Source organism: Melospiza melodia, assembly GCF_035770615.1.
Source record: "Melospiza melodia melodia isolate bMelMel2 chromosome 7 unlocalized genomic scaffold, bMelMel2.pri SUPER_7_unloc_1, whole genome shotgun sequence".
Taxonomy (NCBI): domain Eukaryota; kingdom Metazoa; phylum Chordata; class Aves; order Passeriformes; family Passerellidae; genus Melospiza; species Melospiza melodia.
The window spans coordinates 5,764,912-5,787,004 of record NW_026948497.1 but is presented as its reverse complement, the minus strand read 5'-3'; the positions used below and the strand labels follow the sequence as shown (position 1 = coordinate 5,787,004).

The 22,093-nt window shown below is 50.9% G+C and overlaps 1 protein-coding gene across 5 annotated transcripts in view; it reads left to right on the top strand.

Moving 5' to 3' along the window:
• The window catches only part of LOC134432755 (zinc finger protein OZF-like), a 68,593-nt gene extending 46,860 nt beyond the window's left edge, over nucleotides 1–21,733 (top strand). The window contains exons 1-5 of one of the 5 annotated variants that reach the window (XR_010031396.1): nucleotides 11,120–12,741; nucleotides 13,654–13,726; nucleotides 13,913–14,909; nucleotides 16,456–17,365; nucleotides 19,592–21,733. Coding sequence is in view for 4 of the 5 variants with exons in the window: in XM_063181659.1 (XP_063037729.1) it covers nucleotides 13,927–14,909; nucleotides 16,456–16,519 (1,047 nt within the window). In the remaining variant the exon portion in view is untranslated. Of the gene's footprint in view, nucleotides 1–9,314; nucleotides 9,414–11,119; nucleotides 12,865–13,653; nucleotides 13,727–13,912; nucleotides 14,910–16,455; nucleotides 18,128–19,591 lie in introns of those variants that run through there. The other 4 variants (XM_063181657.1, XM_063181656.1, XM_063181658.1 and 1 more) reach the window with 4 other exon arrangements.
• Nucleotides 21,734–22,093: the final 360 nt, after the last annotated feature.

Genomic DNA, 22,093 nt, shown 5'->3' with positions numbered 1-22,093 from the left:
GCCCCAGCCAGCCCCACAGCCCGACCAGCCCCACAGCCCCACAGCCCCACCAGCCCCACAGCCCCACAGCCCCACAGCCCGGCCAGCCCCACAGCCCCAGCCAGCCCCACAGCCCGACCAGCCCCACAGCCCCACAGCACAGCCAGCCCCACAGCCCCAGCACAGCCCCACAGCCTGGCCAGCCCCACAGCCCCAGCCAGCCCCACAGCCCCACAGCCCAGCCAGCCCCACAGCCCAGCCAGCCCAGCCAGCCCCACAGCCCCAGCCAGCCCCACAGCCCCAGCACAGCCCCACAGCCTGGCCAGCCCCACAGCCCCAGCCAGCCCCACAGCCCCACAGCCCAGCCAGCCCCACAGCCCAGCCAGCCCAGCCAGCCCCACAGCCCCAGCCAGCCCCACAGCCCCAGCCAGCCCCACAGCCCGGCCAGCCCCACAGCCCCACAGCCCCACAGTCCGGCCAGCCCCACAGCCCAGCCAGCCCCAGCCAGCCCCACAGCCCCACATCCCGGCCAGCCCCACAGCCCCACAGCCCCACAGTCCGGCCAGCCCCACAGCCCCACAGCCCCACAGCCCCAGCCAGCCCCACAGCCCCACAGTCCAGCCAGCCCCACAGCCCAGCCAGCCCCACAGCCCCACAGCCCCACAGTCCAGCCAGCCCCACAGCCCAGCCAGCCCCAGCCAGCCCCAATGCCCCACAGCCCCACAGCCCGGCCAGCCCCACAGCCCCACAGCCCCACAGCCCGGCCAGCCCCACAGCCCAGCCAGCCCCACAGCCCCACAGCCCCACAGCCCAGCCAGCCCCACAGCCCCACAGCCCCACAGCCCCACAGCCCCACAGCCCGGCCAGCCCCACAGCCCCACAGCCCTGCCAGCCCCAATGCCCCACAGCCCCACAGCCCAGCCAGCCCCAGCCAGCCCCACAGCCCAGCCAGCCCCACAGCCCCAGCCAGCCCCGGCCAGCCCCACAGCCCCACAGCCCCACAGCCCCACAGCCCAGCCAGCCCCACAGCCCCACAGCCCCACAGCCCGGCCAGCCCCACAGCCCGGCCAGCCCCACAGCCCCACAGCCCCACAGCCCCAGCACAGCCCTGCCCGGGGCTCAGCACCAACAGGGCCCTGCCCAGCCCTCTGCCCACCCTACACCAGGGGCCAAGGCATCCCCTGTGGCCAGCAGAGCCCCAGACACAGAGCCTGCCCCACAGGCAATCCAGCTGCTGCTCACAGTGTCACGCAGGGCACACAGACACACCCCAGCACAAGAGGAGCCACGTTCAGCTGCTCCCGAGGCAGCACAGCACAGCGCTCCTGCAGCCCTGCTCAGCTCCCTCTTTCCTGCCACAAAATCCCTTTGGGCAGCTTTCCTAGGGCTGCCAGACAGGATTTGTTCTCCTGAAGAGGAGAACCTTCTCTCCTGGAAGTCAAGACTCTGTGAGATTCCTTGGAACAGTGTCAGGTAGATCACAGAAGATCCAATTTCCATGAAAAAAGAAAAATCACCTCAGGTACTTGCCTTGGAGAAGCCTGGGGCTTCTACCTGGGATATCAAGTGCCTAAACCTGAGAGGAAAAGAGACTGGCAGATGCCAAGAAGACCCTCCAGTGCATCCTGGTGAAATAAACAGGGCCAGGAGACTTCTTCTCCTGTGTAATGCCTTTATTAAAAAGTGATCAGCTCAGGATTGGGCGGCTCGACGGGTCTGCAGCGTCCGTCGTCTCCCAGGGCGACTCAGAGAAGGAGGATATGCGCAGCTCTGTCCACCAGGGGCAGAGTTGGGGGATCAGATCCTCTAGGGAGCCTTTTGGGTCTCCTGATCCCATAAGGTGGTGCTCCTCCCACTCAGTCGGCCTGGTCTCACCGCCGGGGTCACCTCCCTTGGTCAGGGCGAGAGGGTCCGAAGGTGTTCCGCATCTCTGCAGGCTCGGCACTCGGCTCCTCACATCCAGACATCACTCTAGTCTCTCAACTCTTAGGCGGCTCGTTGTTTTTGGGGTTTCTCCATGAGTTTGGAGATGGGGGTCCCACAAAGCATTCTGGTCTTGCGAGTCACTTTGCATAACCCCCCCACCTTCTCAGGTGTCTTCCCTATTCTGAGAAAGGTAAAACTTAGCTTCGGGCAAGGTCCCCACCCAGGAGAAGGGCCATTACCTCGCCCCAGCCAGGGCTTTTACTAATACAAAAACAACCATTAACGACAACGACCCGTGATTACAATAACAAAACACATAGAACTTGGGCAGGGCCAGTGGTCTGGCTGCCTTTTTGAAACTTTTTCTCATAAAAAAAATATTAACCGAGTTTTTGTTCATAACACTGGCATAGACAAATGCTTCCAAATGATCGAAAATATCTTGTGATTATTCCTTGGAGGAATCTGCAGCTGCTTCCTGGCCTCTCAGTTTCCTCCAGGAGGTGTAAAGACTCCGGGACATACCTGGGAGGAGTCTTGGGTAGATTCCAGAGCAAAAATTTACCTCCAAAGGAGAAACAACAAATTGGATATGTTCCCTGGAAGATTGTGGGCCTGTGGTTATGAGTTCAGGTCCCAAAATGAGAGATCAGAAGACTTCAGGAGAAACCTGGGAGGAATCTCAGCTCAGATCCAGGACAATACAGTTTCCACAAGAGGGGAAAAATTACGTGAGGCAACTCATGGCCAGGGACATCTTCAACCAGAGCTAGCTGCTCAAAGCCCCATCCAACGCGGCTCTGGATCTTTGCAAGGATGAGGCCCCAACACCTCCCTGGACAGCCTGTTCCTCGCTTTCACCGCTCTCCGTGTACAAAATCTCTGCCTCATGCTGGGATCTCTTGGATGGCAGTGTGAGGAGCAGCAGGCCAGCAGAGCTCATGGAAGAGACTCATTTAATGGCACTGCTGGCCTGGGCAGAATTACCACGGCTCAGAAAGGCCACAGGTGGGACAAGGGAAACCAAAGCGGGGCCAGTGGTGAAGGAGCCAACAGGGCTGAACAAGTGCTTGAAAGAGGATCAGGAAGGAGCACTCCCTGTCCTTGCCTGCCCAGAGGGCCCTTCCCCAAGAGCTTTGAGCCTGCCTTCGAGTGCCTGAGCTCTTGGTCCCCTTGGCCACGGCAGTCGTGTGCACCAGTGAGGTCTGTGAGGAGTCAGGTTGTGCTTGTGGCACTGGCGCCATGTCCCACTGTGCATGCAGGACTCTGCCCCACGGCAGCATCTCCACGTGCCGTTCACACCAGGCACAGGGCACGGAGATGGCAGGGCCTGGGCAGCACTGGGGGGCCCTGGCTGCTGCTGCTGCTGCTGCCGGGGGCACCTGGGGACCACTGCGGGTGGGCTGGAGTTCTGCCAGCACCCCCTCAGCAAATGACAGCAGCAGCATCCCGTGGGAGCAGGGCGAGGGCCCCAAGGCAGCCCCTGGCCGCTGCTTCAGGCGGGCTTCAGTCCCATCCCAGCGCAACAAGTGCCTCCAGACACATCTGGTTCCTCTTGAAAAATTCACGAATGGAAGCGGGAAACCCGCAGTTGAGGTGGCTCCAGAGAACATGGGCGTGCACAAGTCCCATCGGGAGGCACAGGGAGTTCCCCGGGTCCCCAGCACCTCAAACCCCACTCTCTGCTCGCACACGGTGCTGCCATTCACCAGCCTGAGCTGTTTCTGAAGCACAGGGAAAGGCGAGGCGGGGCATGGCAGCTCCTGCCCCCTCAGCAGCCTGGGGTGGCTGCAGGGACAGCATGGCGACAGTGCCATCGGCCCTTCTGTGCCCTGCCTGTGCCTGTCCGCGCCACACTGTGGGTGTGTAAGCCCTCCAGTGGGTGTACGATGCGTGTGTGTGCGATGTGTGGCACCGTGGGCACTCCAGCACGGTCGCCAACCCTCAGCCCCTCCAGTGGCCTCTGAGGGGGCCCAGCACAGCGGCGATGGTGAGTCCCTCCCGCTCTGCCACAGCGGCATGGCAGGGACTCGTGAGGGCGGGCCGGAGCAGGAGCCAGATTTGGGCTGGGAGGGGACACTGGGACACTCCAAAAATCCACCCAAATTGTCCCACCACCCTCCCCAAGCCAGCTCAACTTCACCTCCAGGATATTTTCAAAGTGCCGTAAAAGTTGTGCCTGATTTGGGGGACAAGGGTGATTTGCGGAAACAAACTCCACAACTTTTGTGAAAGCTGTAGAGCTGGTGTGTTTATTGCAGCGCTGGACACGTGGGGATTATTCCCCTAAAATGATATGCCTACCTCTGGGAACTCCAGATCTCCTTTTATTTCCCTCTCAAATACATATACATGCAATTTCACAATAGGTTCATACATACTCATTCTACTGATTTCGTGTGGCATTTGCCAATAATTCTTCTTTCTGACAAAGAACTCCTGGGTCAGGTTGCCCTGCTCTGTCTGCCCCACCCCTCCCCTGTTATCTCTTGTCCTTCAGCTGAAGGAGTCTCTCCAAACACAGGCCCTTCAAGAGAGCAGGCAGTCAGACTAAACAACAAGCTACAGATTTAACTCAAAGATGTACATTTCACCTAAATCAAAATGGATTTCTACTCTGGAAAATTTCCACTCTGCCTCAAGGGGGAGGAACATCAAGATCCCCTCACACCCATGTGTCAGTATTTCAAGCCCAGCCAGGAGCAGCAGCAGGGCCAAGGTTGACAAATTTCCCCCACACTGATGACACAGCCAGACACGTGGGAGGCTGCCTCAGGCTTTATTGTCCACCAGCATTCCAGGAGGGAACAGAAAATCCTCCTGCAGACGCTGATTCCGTAGGCTCGCAATGGTTCCTTGCTTCCATGGGGCTCTGTCACACCATAGCAGAACCTTGGTGCCATATTGTTCCACAGCCTCACAATGTTCTCCTGGGTTCCGTGAGGCCCCTCTGTGGCACACCGCAGCCTTGGTTCCATGAGGGTCTCTTGGGCTCCCTAAGGCCCCACCAAGTCTCATTAGAGTGCTGTTTCCATTGGGTTCAATAACCTCACGATGCTCTCCTGTGTTCCTTAAAGCCCTGCTGTGACACATTTGAACTGTGGCTCAGTGAGGCTCCACAAACTCACTGGGCTCTCTTGGGTTCCATGCTGCAAGCCTTTCTCACGAGTTCCATCGACTGACAGTGGCCATCTGCATTCCATGAGGTCCAGCTGGATCACATAAGAGCCTTGCTTTCATGAGGTTCTAATCCCTCACTGGGGTCTCCTGAACTTCACGAGGCCCCACTGTGTCACACTGCAGCCTTGGTCCCATGAGGTTCCAAAACCTCTCACGATGGTGTCTTTGCTTCAGTGAGGTTTCTCTGAGTCACAGTAGAGCCCTTGTTCCATTGGGCTCCAAAACTGTGGGGAATAAGAAAAGCCTTACAGAATAAGGACCTTTCCCACCTTTGTTCAATCCTGTTTACTTCTGTTCACCAAAAGGCATTCTGGGGAGGTTCAGCTGTGGGTCCATGGCCAGAGAGTTGGTGGTTGGTGGTTGCCTCATGTGTGAGGCAGGGATTGGCTGAGGAGATGCGTGGACACCACATGATCAGAGAGAGCTGACTGGATCAAGGGACACATCAATAACAACACTGCAATGGCAGGCAGACAATGCGTGCTTAGTTTGGTTAAGTTTGGAGCAAGTTTTGAGTATAAAAAAGCTCAGTTAGTTACAATAAATTCTCTTCTTCAGAGCAAGCAAGGAGCTCTGCGTGTCTTTGTTCCCCATGCCTATGGTACAGATTTGGGCTTCACTCCCTGAAAAACACCAATGCATCCAGAGCTCTAAAATGAGTACGGACCTGTATGAACCAGCACCAACCAGTATAGACTGGTATAGGCCAGTACAGACCAGTATGAACCAGTACACACTGGTAAGGGCTCTCCCAGTCCCTCCCAGTCTGCTTTTAACCCTTCCCAGTGCCCTTCCAGTATAAACCAGTAACCCCAAACTCCCTTTTAACCCTTTTTTACCCCCTTTAAACCCTTCCAGTTCAAACCAGTGCCCTCCCAGTATAAACCAGTACAAACCAATACGCACAGTTCCCTCCCAGTGCTCCCAGTCCCCACAGGTTCCAGCAGATGTCCACCAGGATGATGCTGGTCAAGGACAGCACCTGGCTGGGTGGCACCCCCTGTGGGGCAGGTGAATCCCAGTTCAAACCAGTAGAAACCAGTAGAGCCCCAGGAAATCCCAATTTCATCCCAGTAACATCTAGTACCATTAAGAGCAACACCTGGGCATGGGATGGCCCCTGCTGGACCATGCCAGGTCCAAACCAGTATAAACCAGTATAGACCAAGTAAATGCCAATGCCCTCCCAATCCCCTCCCAGTGCAGCCCAGTAACCCCCCAGGGATTTCCCAGTTCATCCCAGTAACTCCCACTGACCTCCCATTATGGCCCAGTTACCCTCCCAGTTCAAACCAGTAACTCCCAGTTCATCCCAGTCCCTCCCAGTAACCCCCCAGTTCAAACCAGTGACCTCCCCCAGTATAAACCAGTCACCTCCCAGTATGGAACAGTAACATCCCAGTGACCTCCCAGTCCCTTCCAGTCCAACACCAGTATAAACCAGCAAAAAAAAATCACCCTTCAACCCCTATTTATCCCTTTTAAAAATACTTTAATGCCCTGCCAGTCCTGCCCCCAGTACAAACCAGTACAAACCAGTACCCCCAGTAAGGTGTCCATGGCCTCCCAGTACTGCCTCAGTTTCCCCTCCTGCCGCTGGTGTCAGGCAGAGTCTGGGGGGTGGAGCTTGTCTGCCCATGCTGGGACAGGGAACTGGGATGTACTGGGAGCACTGGGAGGGACTGGAAGGCTCCCAGTGGGCACTGGGGGTCACTGGGAGGAGACTGGGACTAACTGGGAGAGACTGGGATGTGGCTGGGAGGGACTGATGGCAACTGGAATACACTGAGAAGGGGTTTGTGGGCACTGGGTGGGACTGGGAGGAACTGGGAAGTTACTGGTGGACACTGGGGGATCCTGGGAGCCACCAGGAGGAGACTGGAAGTCATTGGAAGGGAACTGGGAGGTCTGGGAGGGGAAACTGGGAGCACTGGGATAAACTGGGAGGGGAAACTGGGAGCACTGGGACAAACTGGGAGGGGATTGGTTCATACTTGGAAGGACTGGGAGGAGATTGGGGAGGACTGGGAGGCACTGGGATATACTGGAAGGGATTTAGAGAAACTAGAGCAGTGGAGAGTACTGGGAGGGAACTGAGACGGACTGGGAAGCACTGGGGAAGAACTGGGAGGGACTGGTGGGCACTGGACGGGACTGGGAGCACTGGAATGGACTGGGATAAACACGGTGTTCTGAGAAGGGAACAGCAATAAACTGGGAGGATACTGGGGGGCATTGGGAGGCACTGGTGGCAACTGGGATGGGCTGGGGTTTGTGGGCACTGGAGGGGACTGGGAGGAACTGGAATATACTGGGAGCTACTGGGAGGAGACTGGGATGGACTGAGAGAAACTGTAAGAGACTAGAGGGGATACTGGGAGCACTGGGATGTGACTGGCAGAGACTGGGAATTGGTTTGTGTGGACTGAATAGGACTGGGAGGGACTTGAACACACTGGGACATACTGGGAAGTTACTGGGTGGTAATTGGTGGGCACTGGGAGGAGACTGGGAGTAACTGGAAGGGCACTGGGAGGGGATTCATGGGGACTGGGATGTGAAAAATGCATGTATTTTATGATTGGCTTTTCGCAAATATTAAAATGAATATTATATATGTTGTGTTAGAAAGCAATGCTGTATTAATTTTCTTAAGTACTGTGTTAAATATAGTTTTAGGTTATAAAAATTGTTAAAATAGAAACTGTGCTGTGGAAGATGCTTTGTTTAAAGGAAAGGACTTGCAGCGAGATAGCAGCCACAGGACACCTAAATCTTTCAGAGAAAAAGAATTTATTTCCCTCTTATCAGAAGAAACGAACTTCTTCCCGCCTCGGAGGCGCTGTTAGGATTCAGGGGAAGAAGCTGACACTGACCAGACAGAATCCTGTGTTTGAATGGAATTTATGCATCGTGTATGAGGTGTATGAATATGCAACAGGCTATTGTTCTTAAGGGTTAATCCTTTGTTAACGTGGGTCCTTTTTCGGCTCCTGACGCCCAGAAATAGGTACTCGGATGTCTGTAACTCTTTGCTTTTATTGTCTCATATTGTCCTAATTCAATTTGTCCAAATTGTTATTACTCTAATCGTGTTACTATTCTTTTTAACCATTTTATTACTATTAAACTTTTAAAAATTTTAAAAACAAGTGATTGGGGTTTTTCACAGGGAGAAACTGGGTGGGGACTGGGAAGTTACTGGGAGGTTGCTGGCGGGCACCAGGGGGTACCGGGAGGGAACTGGGAGGGCTCTGGGATGGACTGGGGAAGGTGCCTGGGAAGGTTATTGGGAGGCACTGGGGAATGGGTGTGAAATACAAAGCTGTGTTTCGTGTCAGGCACAAACAGGCAACGCGTGCATTTGTGAATGCGAAATGTGTGGACTCCGACCATGGGAGAGCTGTGAATTCTAATAATAACTGAGGAAAATAAAGCATGGAAAAGGGGCTTTGAACCTATCTTTTGTTTGCAATTAACCCTGGTTGATTTAGGAGCATTGGAATTAGGGTGTTAAAGATGTTGCTTTTTGCTTGCATTTAATCCATAAGAAGCTCTGCAATAATAACCTTTTGAAGTATGATTTTAGAATATTACTTATATTCTTGAAACTGTAGCTTTGGAATATATATAAAGGAAATATGCTTATCTCACGCCTTATTGAAGCAGAGAAAAACAGCTTGAGAAAGGAAGATGAACATCAACTGAAGGATTTATGGTTTTGACCAAAGGGAAGCTGGACATCACTGTTATGAGATTTATAGTCTCTGCAATTAAAAGGTGGACACACATCTGGGGAGCGGATCCCACCAGATGGGATTTGTCTTTCTTCTTTCGGAAACTGGACCACCACCATCTGGGAATACTCCTTTGAGATACATCCTGAGAAATTAAAATCACAATAGTGTATAGAATTGTGATGTAATAATTTGGAATATAAATTGCTGATGAGTAAAAATCGGAAATAGAAACTGCTGAAAAAAAAAAATTATGGGGACCCCTATAAATACCTGTAACCATCAATTTTCGGTGTGCAGTTGGAGGGAAAACTTCCCCCACTGTACCCAGCGCTGTATTGCTCATACTTTACCATATTAAATATTAAATTGATCGCTGCTTGAATATTGGCCTACTCAAGCTTCTTATTCATAACATGGAGGAGGAGCGGCCTCCGGGCCCTGCCGCTTCCATTCCCGCGGGGCGGGGCGGTCCGTAACCATTTCCTCTGCTCGCCGCGGGGCTCCGGGGCCTGCAGGCAACGCCGCGGCTCAGGGAGGTCCCGGCGGAGCCCAGCGGGTGCCAGGGCCCTTCCGGTGACCCCGGTGCCGGTGAGTTTCCCCCGGCCCGCAAACGGGACCGGCCGGAGCGGCGGCTGAGGCGGCGCGGGGCTCTGTGGGACGCGGCGGCGGCGGCTCCACGCTCCGCTCTCCGCGCTCCGGCAGGCCTCAGCAGGCCTCAGTGCAGCGCCAGGGAGGTGATGAGGGGGAAACGCGGGCTGGGTGGGTCGGGGTGGGTGAGTGTGTGTGGAATTAATCCACCATGTCAGAGGTTTATGTCCAAAAAGGAGACAGAGGGGTCTTGTAACTTTATTCGAGTAAAGGGAGAGGCCATGGGGCATTTCCCGTGGGGTGTCTCAGATGGTTGGAGGATGCAGCCTCTCTTTTATCTTAAAATCCCTGCTGCATCACCCTCTTCCTTTTTCCCATGGCCAAGGTAATCAGAAGGTACAGAGTTACCGAATCGCCTGCTCTATGCACCCCCTCCCAATATGCACCCCCCTTTCATTACATAAAAGAAAGAAAAACCTACTCATTATTTGACTAAGTCTTTGTTCTCATGCTCTAGGTTCAGGAATTTAATAGGGCCTTGGCTGAGCAGCAGTCTGTGTTGATCAGTAACATTCTCTAGAGCTAATAGCTTCTTTTGTTACTTCCCTATCTCTGAGTGCATGGCCCTATCCCCAAGCAGATTCACACTGTTTGTAAAGACACATTCATCTTATTTGTTTCAATCCCTCCTCTTTTATTTTCTTAGTAATTGCCTTTACAAACTTTAAATCCCTTGATTTAATCTTTTCTTCCTGGGTCTTCTTTGACCCAATGACATAATTCTGTCCTTGAGTTGTTTAATTTTCCACAAACTCCTCCTTTCTATGCTAATAGATAATATAATACTATCTGATGTAGATAATATAATACTGTCTGATGTTGAAATGTTCCATTTCTCATCTGACTGGGTTTCATTCCATCTGCCTCAGTATTTGCAATCATAAGGAGGGCAGTTGGGGGTCCAACAGTCTAAACCCAAAGGTAAGGTTTATTCACAAATGCTTTTTCCTGCATTTGTGAATAAACGCCCATCCTTTTTAGGCAATAAATACCTCTTTCAGAGCAATGAAGCTGCCATGGACTTCCTTCCTCATCCCAAAATCCCGTTCCATTATGGACCTCACTCGAGGTGCTGACCCACCATTTAAGTGCGGCTTGGCTGGCCACCCATGGCCAGCTTTCAGGCGCTCGTGCCCCTCCTGACCCAACAATTGCTAAGGTTGAGAACTTTTGCTACTTCTTCTCCTAAGGCTGCAAATTGATTCTCCCACCTCTGGCCCAACCCTGACTGACAATATAAAGTATTAAGGGAAATATTCTAATAGTGTAATCTAATTATTTAGTCAAATTCTCACATTGTCTTCCCCACCACCTGTGGCAACCGAAGGCACAGAAACAATTTAAGAAAGAAAACAGCGACAATAAGGATTGTCCTGGCAGTGGCTGGAGCTGGCAGAGGAGGGTGGCCAGGATTGCAGAGGATTCCAGGCGAGGATCTGTGGGCAGGCGCAGGGGCTTGGCCCGCTGTGGAGCCCTGGCTGCTGCTGCGTTGCCTTCAGGGCAGGCTCAGGGGCGGCCTCCCATCCTCCTGCTGCAGGCGGGAAGTGCAAATCTCCGGGGCTTCAGAGCCCTTGAGGCCAGGCTGAGGGGTCCCCCCGTGTTGAGCTGTGCTGGCAGCTGTTTCTCACTTGGCACGGGCCCCTTGGCCACCAGTGGTGCTGCTTTGCACTCCTTAGGCAGGAGCCGATGTCCTGGCTGGGTGTTGGCAGCAGCAAAGTGCCAGGGCAGGCTCTGTGCCAGCCCAGCTTGCTGTGGGAGAGATTTCACAAGTGACAGGATTCTGGCCACAGACTGCCTTAAATGTACATCCCTCATCTCCACCCTGCACTAGGTGGAGAATTACCAGGGTAAGGAATTCCAGACATGAATTGCAAGGTAGATAATTGAATATCTGCCCTGAGTCTGTCTCTTATTCTTGCCAGAGCCAATGGCAAAAGCTGTACCCATGGCATCTTGGTTTCTGTTTCTAGCTTCAAAAGGCGTTTCTTTATTTCTTCACTCGTTTTTTTTTTCTACCTGACCTGAGCTCTGGGGGTGCCAGGAGGGATGGAGGTTCCATTGTATTCCTAAACCAGTCATAACCCCTTGGAGAGTTTTTCCTGTAAAATTAGTTCCTCTGAGTCTATTGCATCCATGATCCCATCTTCAAATTACTTGTTCCAAAAATACTTATATAACTGATCCTGTAGTTGCTGAAGCACTTGGAAATGCTTCTGGCCACCCTGTTAGCTGACATGCTGCTACCAGAAGATATTTAAGCCTTCCCACTTGGGACAGTCTGGTGAAATCCACCTGCCAACTTTGGAAGGGACATAGGACAAGGCCCAAGACCTCCCTCCTCTGGCAAGTTTCTTTTTAACTTGGTGTTGTAAGAAACAACTACTCACTTTGAAAATTTAAAAGGTTTATTAAACCTTGACAAAAATACAACAAAAGGACTGCATAAGGAAAAATTTGCAGCACTGGGAACTACCCTGGTGGATACCCCATGGCCAGTTCATCTTCAAGATGATTGCTCAGTCTTTTATACCCCTGGCCCTTCCCAAAGTCTGTCAGGCAGCTCTTCTGTGCCATTTATTGGTGGAGATGCTTTCTTGTAAGGGGATTGGAGGTCAGGTGTTGCCATGCCCACCCCCTGAGCACCAAGCTTCCATTCCAACTGTCCTGTGCAAGGCAGGTGTGCACCCCTTCTTTGTACCTGTCTTAGACAGCAATACAGAGGGGGGAGAGGGATCTATGGGGAGAACAGAGGACATCTAAACTAGAATAACATAACTATACATCACTATAGCTTTTCTTAATATTCACACAATAGTCATCCCTTAATTGCGAGAGCCAATCATCTCATTATCTACCTATAGCAGTGTCTAGGGGATGGTTTTTTGTCTCATATAGTTTTTGGGGTTCATTGTTTTGTTTTTTGTCTGGGATGGTTGCTGTTTCGGGAGTATTGCAATGAGTGGGAGCCAGGTTGGGGTTTGCAGAGAGAGTCTGGGGCAGGGTGTGGGGCAGCTCCTTTCCTTCCAGCCAGCTGTTGGAGTGGCCACACTGCTGGTGTTTCTGACCGGGGATCCTGCTGCTTCCGTGGGTTCTGTCTGTTTCTTTTTGTTTCTTTTCCTTTGGCACTGTGACTGTGCTTGCTGGCTTGCTTCTCTGCTGCTTGGGAGCCCAGAGCCGGTGCGTGCCGTGCCAGGAGTGGGAGCGCCCCGTTCCGCACCAGGGGCTGCCTCCTCTGCACGAATCCAGAGCCCAGGACCAGGCACTGCCGGTGAGGAATGGCAGGGAGCGATTCCCTGTCGGGCCCCACTGACAGACTGTAACCCAGCACCTGGACCCCCCTCAGCCTCGGGCAGGGCCCTGCGGTTTCTGCTGCCTCTCGCCTGCTGCCCGGGTGAGCCTGCCCTGCCATTACAGCTTGCTGCTCCTGAAGGTCTGCCTGTAGCTGCTATCCATGGGGAGCACTGGGACCAGCTGCCCTGGGGGGTTTGTAAAGGAAATCCCTTTTCCATCCAATAATTTCAAAATTATAATAATTATGAGGAAAGGTGGTCGTATTCTCCATTCCTAGGTTCCAGCCTTCCTTGGCCAACACGTCTTTCAAACCTTGGTGTTAGCACAAATCAAGCAACCTTTAGGAGCCTGTTTTGCCATACCAAAAATACCCAAGGCAGGACATCTTGAGAAAGGCTTCTGCCAATCCTCAGGAACTCCAAGGGCTCCCTGCATGGAGCTGTTTCAATATTTGTAAGGCCAGAGGCTTTGCTATCCGGCCCTGGCAGCCCGGTGGAGTGGTGGAGCCTGGAGATGAGCAGGGTCCAGGAGATGAAAGGGTCGCCAAGAGAGGGGTGAGCCTTGAGTGCCTACAGTGAGGGGAGCCTGGGACCCCTGGGAGCCAAAGCAGAATTAAGGGAGAAGGGACTTGTGGGACCTGCAAAACCCTCCAGGCATCCCAAAGCAGGACCCCAGAGTGGGAGAATCCACAGGACCCCCAGCAGCCCCAGGAAGGGGGGCCTCAGAACCTCAGAGTGAGGAGATTAGAAAGGGAAAGGCTTGTTTGGGATTCACTCTTGATTATTGGAGGTTTTACAGACACCAGACACCTGGTGACTTCTAGCGATGGACTTGGGCAGGAGGAACACCCAACCCAAGGCACTCACACCTTGTTTACCCCCAAAACCAGGATTTCTCATTCTCAAAGCTTGGTCAGATGGAGAAGGAGGCTGCGAGGAAGATGCTCTGGGACACCCAGGCAGGTGAGGAGGAACTCAGTGCCCCTTTTCCCCCTCTCTGCTGCTCCATCTCCCAGCCCAGCACGGCCCCGGCTGCAGGACAGCCCTGCTGCCAACCCCGTCCTGCCAGGGACACTTTGGGAGTATCTCTTGCCCGTTCCCTGTGGCACAGAGGCAAATCCCATCCTCTCCTTGTCCTTCCTCCCCCAGAATAGGAGCGGAGGATGGAGGCCAGGGAGGACAAATCCCCGCAGCAGGACCTTGTGGAAGAGGCTGTTTTGAGCGATTCCATAGTGCAGGAATCCAACGGGAAGGAAAAGCCCCAGAGATCCCGCACAAGGAGGGGCTGCAAACCCAGCCCTGGCATCTGTGAGGAGGAAAGACCTGCCCTGTGCCAGGAGGGTGGACAGAGCTTCAGCCAGAGCTCAGACATGGTGGTCACTGAGCACCATCGAAGCAGGGAGAAGTCATACAAGTGTGGGGAATGTGAGAGGAGCTTCAGCCACATCTCCAACCTGAAGAAACACCAGAGGATCCACACTGGGGAGAAGCCCTACAAGTGTAGGGAATGTGGGAAGAGCTTCAGCCGTAGCAACAACCTGGCCCGTCATGAGAATACTCATGATAATGAAAGGCCTTGCAAGCGCTCTGAACGTGGGAAGAGCTTTAGAGAGACATCCAAACTAAACCAGCACAAGATAAATTGCTCTGGGGAACAGCCCTATGTGTGTGAGGAATGTGGGAAGAACTTCAGCCGGAACTCCAACCTGGTCCGCCACAAGAGGATCCACACTGAGGAGAGGCCCCACAAATGTCCCAAATGTGGGAAGAGCTTCAGCCAGAGCACCCACTTGGATGTCCACCAGTGCATTGACACCAGGGAACAGCCCAACAACTGTGAGAAATGTGGGAAGAGCTTCAGGAAGATTCACAACCACCTGTGTTTGGAAATCAGGATATGTGACAGCTACAAGTGCTGGACATGTGGCAAGAGCTTCAACAAGAGGTCCCACCTAATAGTCCACATGCGCACCCACACTGGGCAACAGCCCTACAGGTGTGAGCAGTGTGGGAAGAGCTTCAGAGATCGCTCCAACCTGAACCACCACCGGCGGACCCACACTGGGGCACGGCCCTACCTGTGTGAGCAGTGTGGGAAGAGCTTCCCCAGGGGCTCTCACTTGTCCCAGCACCGACAGAGGCACTGGTAAGGGAAGCTCCGCAAATGCCCTGACTGCAGGGATTTTGGGATATCCCACATTTTGGAAGTGGTTTTGGGGCACTCCCCAGCTCTTGGGGGGTTCCTGAGAGCAGCTCCATGGAGCCCCATTGCCAGGGTGGTTGTCTTGGGCACGAGCTCAGAGCTGTAGCCAGAGTCTGTAGCCTCAGTGTTGGAGAGCAGAGAAATGATGAACAGTCCCAGACATCTCCAGTGTGAATTGGGAGGTCAGAGCAAGTTCTGTGTAGGTGGGGTGGCTGCTGCCCCATCCCCAGCCACTGCAGCCTCTGGCCCAGCCCCAAAGTGGCTGCCAGGCCCGTGGCACCCCGAAAACCCCACATGTGAGAGGGACCAGAGCAGGTAAAGGCCATGACACAGGTGTGACACTGACACATCCCATATCAGCTGAGATGACTCTAGATCTAAAGCCATGGCTGTGGATATTTCTTTCCTTTTTCTCTCTCTTGCTCTGTCTCTCCCTCTCACTCTTTTCCTGACTTCTCAAAATCTGGATAACTTTAAGTTGGACAGGTTAGAGTTTGCTGAGTCAGTGCTTTGTGAAGTGCCTTACCATAATTCCAGGTTTAATATAAGTTATAAGCTAAATTAAACACTTCCCCTCTGTAAATTGTTAAGTCTTAAGTTGGGTTAAATACTGTTTATTGCTGTTCCTTTGCTAAATTGTTATGTTTAAGATATAAGTTAAGGTTAAGTTAAATTTGAGTGTTTGCTGTTAAGCCTTTAGGCCATATTCCTTTTATCCTTCCCCCCACTGTCCTTTTGTCAGATGCACCTAAACACACACGGACAGTTCTTGGTCCATTTCTGGTTTGATTGCCTGGATTTTGTTTTGCTTTGTTGTTGCTTTGTTTCCTTGCTGTGCCTGAAGTCTCCAGTCACAGGCAGAGTGACTCTTGCCAAGGAACTTTGTCATGCCTCACCACCTGTGCTTCTGATTGGTGATTTTTGTCAAATATGCTAATTTGCTAAACTTATAAACTATTTACCCCATGGTGGGGTGAGCATTTTGTGGGCATCTTCCATATTTGCCCCTTGGAGGCCTCTAATAATGACCAGCCTTTATATTGCCTCCTGAACTGATATTATCTCCAAAGGGTGTTATTTCATTTCTAAGGCTTTTAAGGCATCAGTTTTTCTGGCATCTCAGATGGGACTGGACCCAGCAGCCTCCCTCTGGACCAGAAACATATTGCAAGGAACTCTTTCCTGCTGAAGACTTTTAAGAATTTCCGTGCAGTGACCTGAGGGGTTAGGAACCATGGTCCCAGGACCCCACAGGAGGTAACATAAAGGCAGCTCTTTTTGTTGTGTAGCGTGAAATTGTGCATTTGTGTGTTTTCAGGAAAATCAAGGCTCTTAGAAACCAAATTGTAACATTTTACAGGATCCCACCTGTTTCGTAAGGTTTGTTAGGCCACTTGTTCTGTCCCAGCGGGGTGAGGGGATTTGCTTATGGGGTTGTTTCTCAAGGGGTTTTTTTTCCCTTTCATCACTTTTTCTAACTCTTCTACAGCCACGGTGGGCGAAGGCAGAGGCAGAATCCAAAGGCTGATGTCACCTTTGTAGCTGAAAGCTGAGACCTTCTTTCAACCTTTAAAATATGAATTAGGAAAACACTGGGTGATGCATCACTCACCCTATTTGTCAAATGCTTCTAAGAAGGATCTGTTGGAATTTTGCAAAGTGTGGAGAATAACAGATAGTTGAGGATGGTTTACTGAATTAAATTTTAAAAATACCTTCTGCATCCCTGTGAATAAGAAAGGCCAAGGACTGAGCGAAGGAAAGAATGTAAAAATATGGACTAATTCTGAATATGCATTTAATGTTTTCGGTGAGGTCATCTGGAAAGAGAGAGGACTGGCAACTGTTCAAGGCCTGGAATTGAACACACTGAACAGACCCATCCACTGCTAGAGAGTATTAAGGAGTCTGGAGAAGCAGCCTTTATACATTGCAAGATTCATCAAAATGGGGAAGCAACTCTTGAGTTAGAGAATCTTTTTGTTGACAAAATAGTAAAAGAAGCAAGAAAAAGGATCTTAACAGTGGTGCTACAGAAGGAAATCAGTTTGACATGGTTTGCCCCAAAATGTGATCAACAGAGCCATCAGTTTTCTGGCACAAAGGTTGAAATCAAGGAAAGTGAACGGACTGTTACACCAGAGGGACAGACTGTAGTCCCACCTCAGCAAGAACATAAAAACACTTGCAGGGGAACAAGAAACCTTTTGAAACATTAAGAAAGCAGTAACAGAAAGGGAAAAAACTGATATTGTACAATCCGTAACAAATGTGAAATCTTCTCTAGAACCCACCCAAACATGAGCAAAAGAGTTGTGTTAGAAATAACAGAGGCTGGGGATTCTCCTGGACATTGTTGGCGAATAAATTCTACTGAGTTACACCCAAAAAGGATACAGGTATGTATTAGGGGTAGGTGATACCTTCAGTGGACGGTCTGAGGCTTACCCCTGTTGCACCAACACAACAAAAGGAAGTGGTGGATATTCTACTAAATCATATAATTCCAGTGTTTGGGGTTCCTTTGGAGTTTGTTCCCCTGTGATTGGAGATGTTAGTCAAATGTTGGGAATTGTTTGGGATCTATAAATTCCCTACACACCCCAGATAAATGGTAAGACTGCATGTGTGACTGGAACCCTCAAAGCACAGATATATATAAAATTTGTTGGAAACATCCGTGACATGAGTTCAGGTTTTACCCAGAGCCTTACTGAGAATCCACATACAACCGAAGTGTTGCAGTAAGGTAGAAAAATTATTTTTAAAGGCCTCATAAAATCAGGCCTGCTCTGTTAGATCAGTGACCTTGTCAAGCTAGCACTTTGCAAGTTCCCATGTGAAAGCAATCCTGGTGTGAAGAGTTCGTTAACATAACAATTTATTCCTGGGTGAAAAACAACTAGTGCCTGCATAAACATTAAATCTATCCCATGAGAACCAGAGAAGAAAATATGTAAACAATTTTATAGAGAGATTTGATGGACAAATAAAGTGTCTCTTACTAACCAATAAAGTAATTGGCAAGAAAGCTACTAACCCAATTGGAATCACACACACAAGGTATGTAAAACTGTATAAAAACGAGTTACTTGAATAAAGAATAAGCTTTTTCACCATGAAGAAAATAAAGTCTCATGTGATTTATTCCGATACCAAAGCAAAAAGACAACATAAGTCCTAATGAAACATCACATGGCAGGCCATATCAAATTGTATATATTATATATGTTATATATATAATTTACATAAATATAAAATTATGTATGTATATTCACAGGAGGAATTCATATATGAGCGGAAAAATTAACTTACAGAGGGATTTAATTGTTTGAAGTTCCACTTTGCAGAAGCTCCAGAGATTTGTCATATTATCTGGGGAAATCTCTGCTGAAACAGCTGGAAAACAGAGACTGACACAAATCAGGATGATGTGGTTTAAATTGTTCTTTTTGTGCTTGTTATCTGCACAGCTGGTAACCATAACTCAAGTTTGGCCCCAAAATTTGCATGTAAATGGAGCCCAAAGTGTATCCAAAAGCTCTTCATAAGAACAACTTGTCAGGGTGATACTGGATATGTGAGAATCTGGCCTGGTAGGTTTGCCCCTAGATAAAAGATCAGGCCTGTGCTCTTGGGGCTGTAATTCCACACATAATATCTGATCACATCAAGGATTATTGGACACGCTGAAAGGCAAAACTTCAAACGCAATTTCAGCCTTACAAGAAGAAGTCCATGATTTTTCTAGTATAGTTTTACCAAACAGGATACCTTTCAATTTCCTACTAGCCACAGAAATATTAATAATGTAGTTGTTATTATGTGGATCAGAGTGTAAGAATTCTTAAAGATTTGGTTGAAATTTGAAAGCAAATTCTACACCAGGTAGCTTTCAAAAGTCTTGTTGAACTTTGGATATATCTTCAGTACACTCCCTTCATGGTTACTCAAGTGGGCCTGAATAAAAAGTGTATAGTTGACATCTATTATATGATGCTGTGGTTAAATATGGACAACATAGTCTCTAAAAAAGAGGAATTATGCAGAAATTCTGCCTTTTTTCTTTTATATAGTCTCTGCATTCTTTACTCATTTACAATAACAAACTACAGAGCTGTATTTGTAGCTCTGTAGTCTGTTATTGTAGCTTAGCTTCATTATTTCCCTACACAGAAAGACAAAATACATTTCAAAGCCTCTATCCTGTCTTGGTTCTCCTTAGAAACCAAGGTCAAAACCAGCTCTTGAGGACCAATTCTCATAAACAAAGTACAGTCCCATTGGAGGGTGTTCTAGGGTGACGTTATGATGCTTGTATCCCCCATCATGTGTTCTGTCTGTGCTGGGTGTTCTATTCTGTGCCTTCAAGACTGGCTGAAAGCAAAGGCGGGGAGAAGAAGCACAGAGTTTGTTATCAGCCTCACTCACTCACTCACTCACTCACTCACTCACTCACTCACTCACTCACTCACTCACTCCTCCACATTTGCCTAGACCGTTGATGTCTAGGCACAGACAGGGCAGAACAACATGCTCCTTTTGCTTTTTACTTAGTTGGTTAGTTTAGCTAGCTGAGGCAGTCTGAGTTTTCCCTGGACTGCTTTTCTTTCCCTTTTTCTTAGAGCCATTTGAAGCTGCTCCAGAGCGGGACCTGGGGAATCACCCAGAGCTCAGATTCTGCAGCCTTTGCCAGCACCAGAGGGACCGAGAACGGAGCGACACACCAGAGACGCTTTCTGAATTTGTCATCTCTTCAGAGCAGCGAGTGTTGTCATCTGGTATTGTTCATCCTGTGAGCTGGGGAGTGCTTTACCTATTAAATAAACAGGGTTTTTTCCACTTCTCTCTGAAGAAATTCGTCCCGAACTGATTGAAGAAGAGAGGCTGTGTAGGTTGGCTTTCTGGAGGGGCCCCTTTTGGAGGCTTTCTCCCAGATTTGTCCTAAACCAAGACCAGAGACGGGGAAGGCTTAGAAGACCATGGGGGGAATTGCATCACCACTTTCACTCTTAATTGGTGATTTTTGTCAACAATGCTAATCTGCTAAACTTGCAAAACTGTATTCATCCTTTGTGGTGGGTGTGGGCATTTTGTGGACATTTTTCATATCTACTCCTGGAGGTCTCCAATAAAGACCAGCTTTTATATTACCTCCTATACAAATACTATCTCCAAAAGGTGTTGCTTTATTTCTCGGTTCTTTAAGGCCTCACAGAGTGACATAATGACATCTTGGGGAACCGAGTGTCACCTGCAAACACAACAGGGCTTCATGGAACCTAGGTGCCACTTGAATAGTGCCCGGGCACTTGGAATTCAGTGTCCATTGTGACATAGCACAGCCACATGGAACTCAGCAGAACATTGTGACAGCATGGAATCTCATGGAACTAAAGCTGTGCTTTGACAAAGTGGGGCCTCCTGGGACACAGGTGCCACTGGGGTGTTGCCAACGCTGGTACAACCCAGTGCCCATTGTGACACAGCGCAGCCTCATGGAGCTGTCTTGGGGATGGTTCATACCTCATAACCATTTGGGGGTTTCTTTGTTTTGTGTTCATAATGGTCACTGCCTCCCCTCCCCAGCTCTGAGAATATCGCAATGGGTGGAGGGGCAGCCTGGGATCCTGTGGGGGCTGGGCTGATCCAGAGGCTGCTCTTCCTTCAGGCTGGGGTGATCAGCTCAGCAGCCATGCAGCACAGTGCATCTCATTTGAGACACTGTTGCCCTGCAGTTTTGACCTTTTGCTTTTTTCCTCGTTTTCTTTTTTCTCCTTTGGCACTGTGACTAGGGTTGCCAGCTTGCTTCTCTGCTGCTCTGCCACTTGAGAGCCCAGGGCTGGTGTGCTGGGAGCTGGGAGCACCCCTTCAACTACCAGGCTGCTCCCTTTGCGTGGTGACCCAGCCTCAGGTCCGGACATCACCAGTGAGCCATGCAAAGGAGAAATCTCCCACCCAGCCGCTGCTGTTTTCTGCCACTGCTTAATTAAGGTTTTTTTGCTACACTATAGTGCAACACCTTGCATCCATCAGGACAGCCCGCTGCTTCTGCTTCTGCCACCGCTCCAGGGTTAGTGCTACACTTTCATTCACCGCCCCCGGGGATCTGCTCCCCTCTGTTCCAGCTGACACTCCGAGGTTCCTGCTGCCGTCCATTTGCCCCTGCAGTGGCGCTGAGGCCGGCTGCTCACCGTGGCTCTGGCGAAAGGAGCCCCTTTCTCCCCCTGCCGCCCCCACAGCCGCCATGGCCGGGTCAGAGGCCGCTGAGCTCGCACCACAGCGCCCCCTGCAGCCGCGGAACGGGCATCGCCCCGCCCTGCCTGCCTGCCTGCCGGGGAGCTGCCAGCGCCCCTGCTGGCTGTGCCCGGAACTGCACCCATGGCGAGGTCCTTGACAGCCCCTGCCCTGCCCTGCCTACTGGGGACCCACCAGCGCCCCTGCTGGCCGTGCCCAGAACTGCACCCATGGCGAGGTCCTTGACAGCCCCTGCCCTGCCCTGCCTGCTGGGGAGCCACCAGCGCCGCTGCTGGCCATGCCCAGAACTGCACCCATGGGGAGGACCTTGACAGCCCCTGCCCTGCCTGCCAGGGAGCCACCAGCGCCACTGCTGGCCGTGCCCGGAACTGCACCCATGGGGAGGTCCTTCACAGCTGAGTGAGGGCTGCCTCTGGGATTCTGGTTTTAATATTGTTGCTGCTGGTTTTGTTTTTTTGTCTTGTTATGTATTTATCTATTAGTAAAAAATTGTTATTCCTTTTCCTATATCTTTGCCTGAAAGCCTAGTAATTTCAAAGTTATAATAATTTGGAAGAAAGTAAGGCATGAACCTATCACAGGAAGGTTCATGCCTTATTTGGCACATACTTGTCTTTTGAGCCAGGACAGGAACTCAGGACACTATTGTGACTCATGGAATTTCATGGAACCAAGGGTCAATTGTGACACAGTCAGGCCTCCTGGAAGCCAGGAGACCATTGTGATGCAACGGGAGCTCATGGAACCAAGTGTCAATTGTGAACATGGCAAGGTATCATGGAACCCAGGTGCCACTGAGACGATGCCATGGCTCATGAAAGTGTACGCCATTGTGACACAGCAGGACCTCATGGAATCTGGAAGAACAT